Source organism: Halyomorpha halys, unplaced genomic scaffold, assembly GCF_000696795.3.
Source record: "Halyomorpha halys isolate HHAL.00 unplaced genomic scaffold, Hhal_1.1 Scaffold165.1, whole genome shotgun sequence".
Taxonomy (NCBI): Eukaryota; Metazoa; Arthropoda; class Insecta; order Hemiptera; family Pentatomidae; genus Halyomorpha; species Halyomorpha halys.
In genome coordinates this window covers 208,075-215,531 of record NW_027111427.1, presented here as the reverse complement: position 1 = coordinate 215,531, position 7,457 = coordinate 208,075, and the positions used below count along the sequence as shown (strand labels likewise).

Below are 7,457 nucleotides of genomic sequence, written 5' to 3'. Positions count from 1 at the left end.
GGTCCCACAAAATGAAGAACTTTGACCCCCAACCATGGTTAGGCAGTATAGGACTCCAATGGGAGTCTTGGCCGAAAAAAAAAAAAAAAAAAAAAAACTAAGGTAGTACTGTTTCTTGAACAACGGTTGTGAGTAGGTGATTTATTCATGATCACGCTCAGCCGCTAGGTTTTTCAACAATTAAGGGACTTTATGAGGCTGGGCAGACCCCAGAGGGAAAGAATAAATAAATAAGTTTCTGCCACACCCGGATTCGAACCCGTGTCCTTGGAGTTAGTAGCACAGCGCTTATATTTGATACATTATTGTATTCAATATAAATAAATATAATATAGTTTTTCCTAGTCATTAATATAGCCTTAAAATGGCCCTCTGCCTCCACTTCGTAGGATTTACGAAGATCAAATACTGTTTGAGAAAGGTTTATTTATTATTGTTATTGTTGATACCCATACCCTTACCCTTGTTATCGGAAATCTTTCGACCTCAGCCAATATTTTTGGATTCATAAAAAAAGAAATCTAATATTACTCGCATTGGAGTCGAATGAGTCATTATTCAGCAAGGTGCCAAGCAACTGTTTTACGAACCAGGGTCAAGTCGTGAACCAAACCAGATCGACACTCATATATGTTTGTCATTTGTTTGGCAGCGACCTAATGAGTCAGTAAATATTTGGCGAATCTAGTAAACAACATTGGTGTATTGTTATTATAGTTTTCTACTAATGATATATTTTTTTTTATTTATTTAATGTGATTTACAACTGTACAAATAATAAATACAATAAGTAAATATGTTGTATGTTTCATATACACTTGAAAATCTTGGGAAGGAACCACCCATTGGTGGTACTTCACTAATGATATTTTAAATTTTCATTTCATATACATGTCGAACATCGTTGTTAATAAGTTATAGTTTGGAAAATCATTCATGCATGTTTTTCGGAATGCGGATTACGAATTACAACTTTCAGACCACAAGTTTTTCTTGTAAAATCTCTTTGACTAGAATATAGTCCATGGCATGATTTCAATTCGCGCTCGCTTCAATGTGGCTAAGCAAAAAATTTCTTTAGAATCAAAATTGTAGGTAATTTAACCTTCTTTAATTGTATATAAAATACATACTAGATACATATAAATTGTGCGTGTTATTAAACGAAAAATGAGTAAAAACTATATTTTTGTACTCATTTTGTATACTTCACTAAGAAAAAATTTAGTTCATAAAGTTCAAATTCGTAATCAGGTTTTTAGAAAACATAAATGAGTAATTCGTAAGAACTACTCCAAAATTTAGCTCCCAATTTTTTTTCTGGTCCTGATTTGACTTAAGCTGTGAGTGGTTTCGTCTATACGATGGAGCTTTAGGAAAACAATGAGGAGTAAAAATGTAAGGAATTTACTGCTGTTTAATTAATTAATTTCAAGGTTAATGTTACTAAAAAATGTATGGTTTTCGTGATATGGAAGAAAAGCAAAAAATATTACTTTTTAGTTGTTTTCCCCTTTTTTTGGATATCTGGGAAAAATTGGAGTCACAAAGTTTAAATGATTTTTTTTGTCATTTTATATATTGAGCGGTTTCATGTCCATGTTCATTGCTATATTGTGCTAATAATAATCCGATTTTGTTAATTTTATTTTTTTTTTTTTTTGGATTGAAGGATTTCTTTTTTAACTCTACGTATCCTGAAACGTAAAAACACAAATTTGTGGTTAGATTTTTTTTTTTTTTAAGTTGATTAGAGAAGTATTTAATTGAGAATCATAAATCTTCATGACACTAAAACACTTGATATTTTTCCTCTGTCTTCGTAAATGGGCAAGATATGGGCGTATGGAATCTAGAATCGACCGCTATTTTTTAATTAAACTTTCAATTACTAGGAGTTCTGAGATCATCGTGAGATGACCTGTGATTTTGTTACCAAATAAAAAAAAAACGCCCATCGTTTTAGCATTTTTTTTTTCTTGGTGGATTACATAGGATTATTATTTTTAATAATAATTCAATCATCAATTATTGTATTCCATCATCTGTTGATTACTCACCTCAATAGCAATTGTTAAACATAATTATCAGTTAAAAGTTTCGGATCTCCAGATAATAGAAAGATAATTTTCTGGGTTAACAGTTAAACGAACAAAAAAAAATAACATATTGAGAATTATTAATCCATCAACAGCTACAATACGATTAGCTGCTTCATATATTTTATACTTAATGGCATTATCTCCAATGTTTATTATTTATTAGTATTGTTACATTAATTGTTAAAATTACAGGATAATTTTTTTGATTTGTTATGATGTTAAAATAGGCCCAGATTCTTGCCAAGGTAATTATGAAGTTTAATGCTTTAACAGGTGTTCCTTACCTGGGAAAAGAAAATTTATATGCAGAATTTTTATTCTTGGATATTGTGGTGAGAAAAAAAAATTATGAAAGAAAATCAAAATGTATGTACGATATACTGCAGGAAATAAGGACATCAAGGACACTGATAAAAATAAAAATATATCCTTATTACGATTCTTCAAAAGAAGAAAAAAAAAGAAGAAATATTTAGGAATAACCAAACTTGTTGAATGGGCATGATACCTTCACCAAGTCGATTACTTTAGATTTGAATGGCGAGGTCAAGAACATCGTGTTTTGTTGATCTTGTTAGATATATTTTATTTAGGAAAAAAAAACCTATCAAATCTGCGTTTTTAAAAAAATCTTTATAGTGTTTTTTTTAAGAAGTTTAAGAAAAGTATATCTAAAACGAAGAGGAAAAAGGTAATTAAACCCATCCTCAAGATGGGATTGCCCAAATAGTTTTATTATAAACAATGGAATTTGTCCAAAAAATATTACGCTATAAACTATATATTTATAAATGGTTGTTTATTTGCCGTTTTAAATAAGGAATATTAATTTAGAAAATAGATGGACTCACCCAACTGCGCCGTTGGCCAACACTTGCTTCTGCTTGTGCAATGCATCTGCAACGTTTTCGTTTGAGTATAGCTTAATTGGTGAATTGTACTGCTTGTTCACAAGGTTTCCTCGAAGGGCCATCTCGAAATTTCTGTAACAGAAATTATACAATATAATTATAAATTCTATAGTAATATTCAAATTATGCGTTGTCAGAGTGGTTTATATTGTAATGGAATGAGCTAGTAAAGAAAACTACAGTTAGATTGGATTGTGGTTTTGATTTACTGGAAAATCAAGTTTTGAAAATTTAGGAAATAGAGAATGGTTCCTTAATCAGTTCACTGAGTCGATCAGTTGGCCACAGTCAAATTTGAGAATTTTAATATTATTTTGCCACCTTTGAGGCCCTCATGTCTGTGATGAAGTCTTGAACAGAGGGTCAGTAAAGTATTGGAGGCTGCCAAAGAATTTGAAATGTTTCTGCGAAATGCATTCTGCCAATGTCCGTTGTTCTAGTCTTGCATGTATGAAATCAGTTTTTGCTCTCTGTAAAACACTACAGACGTATTGAGAGAAACATGACATGTGATTGATGGATGATAAACATTTGTGAGCTTGATGGCACTTCCTTTGAATGTAGTTGTCGAATGAGGCTGATTTAGGCGTTGAGTGCGAAACTAATAATGGGGATATAATCCAAGATTTCCATAAATATGAAATATGACTATGTAACTAACAGGTTCTTCAGAGAGAGTTTAGACGCTGGAAAATTCAAGTTCACTACTTTACTTCTCAAGTACTGTACTTGTAAGTAGTACATTATGGAATCGGGTTTTGCTGTGACTAAACCTACTGAAATTGTTTCTGATTGAAGAGTACAATTCTTGTTGATAGTTGAGACTCCCGGTGGTTTGTGAGATCATGGTATAATGGCAACTGCCAGCTTTGCTAATCTTCTGAAGGTAAGCTTGTCATATCATCGCCTAAACCAGAACGCTATAGAAGTGCTTGGTGGCAGTTTGGAAATATTCTAATGGTATTGAAGAGTCCTTTATCCTCCTGGCTTGGAATTCAAGGAAAAGTTGTAGCAAATGCCCACTACAGAATATTAGCAAAGGTGAAACTAACCAAAATAACACGTATCATTCACTCATGTGTTCACAATTTACGGAGACCGTTGTAGCTGATTGAATTGTGGTGACACGTTAGAAGCCTAGAGTCTGCGGCGGCGCCGGTTTGTTTTCGCCCTAGTAGAGTTGAATTTTATTTCGAGGCGGCCCCACAGAATAAAAACTCAACCCTCCCACTCTTGTAAGAATGCACCGACAGGTGCAGAACCGAATTTGTTCCTTGAAATATCAAACGTATATTGTCAGTGAAAATGTTTGATTCTAAAGACATTTCTGTTGTAAGCTCCTTTTATTTTATTTTTTTTTTTTTTTATTGGCTTCAGTCTTCTACTGAATACTTATGTAGACGGAGGTCTTCTCGAAATAAATATTTACTAACCCAGGAAGGGATTCGTTGTGAGGATTCAAACCCACAACGTTCTGAATCTAGCACTCTGTGTCCAACGTGTACGAAAATAACGTCGTTTTTTTCAATTTCTTATAAACAATATTTAACACTCTGACACATTTCGCGAGAAAAAGTTTATAAGAACAATTAATCGACTCAAGAGTAAAAAGGAAATAATGTTTTAAAAAACTCAGAACGGTTGATATCATACCACGTCTAGCACATAATTGGAACAATGAATGTTGAAAGTAGTCCAAACAAACATCAAAGAGCTTACTTTTATAAATATCCTTTCCCAATAATTTTGTTACGTATTGATGGTTTTAAATGATTCATTTCTCCGAAGAGGTAGCGTGCAGCCAAAGTGGCCAAAGTGAGTGTTGTAGATGCTTCTGCCAAAAGCACTAAAAATAAGTTGAGATACCTCCTGACTCACTGTCCAATGACGTCAAGGGACTGTTCTTGGAGGAACGTCCCGAAGAGCCTTCAACCTCTATCTTTCAGGGATGATTTTATAAAAATTTGTCTTTTTTTTTTTCAGTTTTTATTTATAGTATTCAATGCCATTGGACCTTCAGAATCATTCTTGATAATTTGTTAAAAAAATTTCTTATTCGAAAACACCTTGTAATCATTTTATTTGGGGGAGGGGGTTAGAAGCCTTCATAATCCAACCTTTTATATTTTTATATATGTTTAATACAAATAATTTAATTTACGTTTCGGGGCGTCCGTCCATCTTCAGGTATTAACTATAAAAATTGGTACTAAGTGTTATTTGTTATTGTTTATATATTCGTTTATACTTAAACCCTCTTGATATTATTCAGAACAAAAAGAACAACTCATCACTAAAAATCTATAATTCTAAAAGGAAATTTACTATGAAACATATAATGATATGTAGTAGACACTTGTTAATACTAAGTGTGTTTTGGTTAAAGTATAAAACATGACAAAATGTATTGTACTAAATATTGACCATTAAATAAATAGTTTATAATATTAAGAATAAATAAATAGTTTAGAATATTAATAAAAAAATAAAATAAAAGATAAAATCTAACCATAATGATAAATATGGAAAATTATCAATAATATAATAATATTTCATCTCTTTTCGCTTTTCTTATTACGGCATAGTGGGGTAATGGATTGCTTTCTTGCGTAGAATAATATTTCCAACTGTATAAAATAAGTTTAAATATACACAAAATCACAAAAACCAAAAGCAACTGCTTATGGACCAAAAGAAATTTCTTAAAGAAAAGATAAGTCAAATTCGTTTTTACCGTCTTCAAAATTCCTTAATTTAAATTTCATAAAATATAATTTACCTGGCCCAATTGGTAACGTCAATTTTTTCAACTGTGTAACCACATCATAGATAACTGCCTGATATATTTTATCTGGACCGGACAAGTAAAATTTTTCTTTTATTTTATATGAAAATTCGTTATAATTGGTCAAAATAAAGGTGGCTTTGATTTTATCTATAAAAAAAATTTTGTTTGATTTTGTTTTGGTTTTTCCAAGTTTTTATACATTTAAACTAACTTAACCATCTTTAGTTCTTATTCTGCATGAATAAAGTCTTCGATGGGTATATAATAACTATTAAATATATGCACAGCAAAGGTGGAATAAGATAATATAAAAACATTCCAATATTATATAAAATATATATCCCCAATTCCTAGAGCGCATAGGTAAGAACCTTTTGACCATTTTTTTTTACCTAGTATCACCAACAAAAGTTTCATTGATAAACCCTTGCTTGTAACAAAAATGGGTAATATAGTGGATTATAGTATTCGCAATAATTAAAGGACCAAAAACAACATTGAGGCCCGACAGGACTTTCATCATGACAGAACTTACTATCATGGCGGTACTGGGTATCACATGAAAAAAAAAACGCATTAGGCCTTGCGTGATATTTATCCTATAAGAATAATAGAAATTCCTCTTTACAGTGTTCTTTAAAAAAAGGGTGAATTCGACAAAATTGGTATTTTTGTTTTTGAATATTTTTTAATTGAATAATCATTGATGTAATGACCTGAATATATCAGGTCCTCAAAAATGTAAAAATTTCAAAGGTTTTATCATCAAAAATAATTTTCCAAACCAGGCGAATTATAAAATATAATAGTCAGATTCGACAGTAAATCTCTAACAGCTACCGTCACTTAGCTGGGAAGCTTCCGTTCGCACGCTATGGCAGTGAACTGTCGCAATCTTATCCCCTTTATCTGTATGGCTTTTTTGTGTTAAAACATTGTTTTTATACATCGCCGCTTAAGCTGTATACATACCTCATAACTCAAAAAAATAACACGATTTTAATAGTGCAAAAAAACCTATCAATCATTCTAGAGACATCTTATCCCAATTATCGTTTACATTGACTTTAGATTAAACTCCTCCCACGATAGATAAATACCTCATTTTTGCAGTAAACCATTTAGTTGTTTCTTGTAAAATTCATTTAACAAAAAAATTTTAATTAATAGAAAATTAACAATTGGCATTTAATAGCTATTCTCACGTATTTTTGTTTTGTATTATACCCCTACATACATTATTAACAAAAAAATTGTTGAGCAAAACTTTTTTATTTGTATTTTTGTCTTTATGTATTAAACCAATTGATTTTTATTTAAATTAAAAAACATATAACCTTTTGAAAAATCAAAAAACAATGATTTTATTTCATGTCTTATAGTTACTAGTTTATTATTTTATATCAAAATAGGTATCCCATTTTTTATTTTTAAATCATACTGTATTAACACGCAGTTTAAAAGAGTGGAAATTCAATTCGCACTTGAGAATGAGATTATAAAATATCTTAAGAAGAAGAATTAAACACTTATTCTATTTTAATTAAAAGTCCTTTAACTTTTTATAACAAAATTTATTTATACTAGTTATTAGGATAATTCTATAAATGAAGAAAAGAAAAATGAATAGATTTGATCTTTTTTTTTATCAGTCTA

General features: G+C 30.6%; 1 protein-coding gene across 2 annotated transcripts in view; it reads right to left on the bottom strand.

Moving 5' to 3' along the window:
• Positions 1-7,457, bottom strand: part of LOC106678870 (uncharacterized) — a 46,984-nt gene that overhangs the window by 37,033 nt on the left and 2,494 nt on the right. For both annotated transcript variants that reach the window (XM_067049429.1, XM_014417673.3), the window contains exon 2: positions 2,954-3,085. In XM_067049429.1, coding sequence (XP_066905530.1) covers positions 2,954-3,075 — 122 coding nt within the window. In that variant the 5' untranslated portion in view covers positions 3,076-3,085. The remainder of the gene's footprint in view (positions 1-2,953; positions 3,086-7,457) is intronic.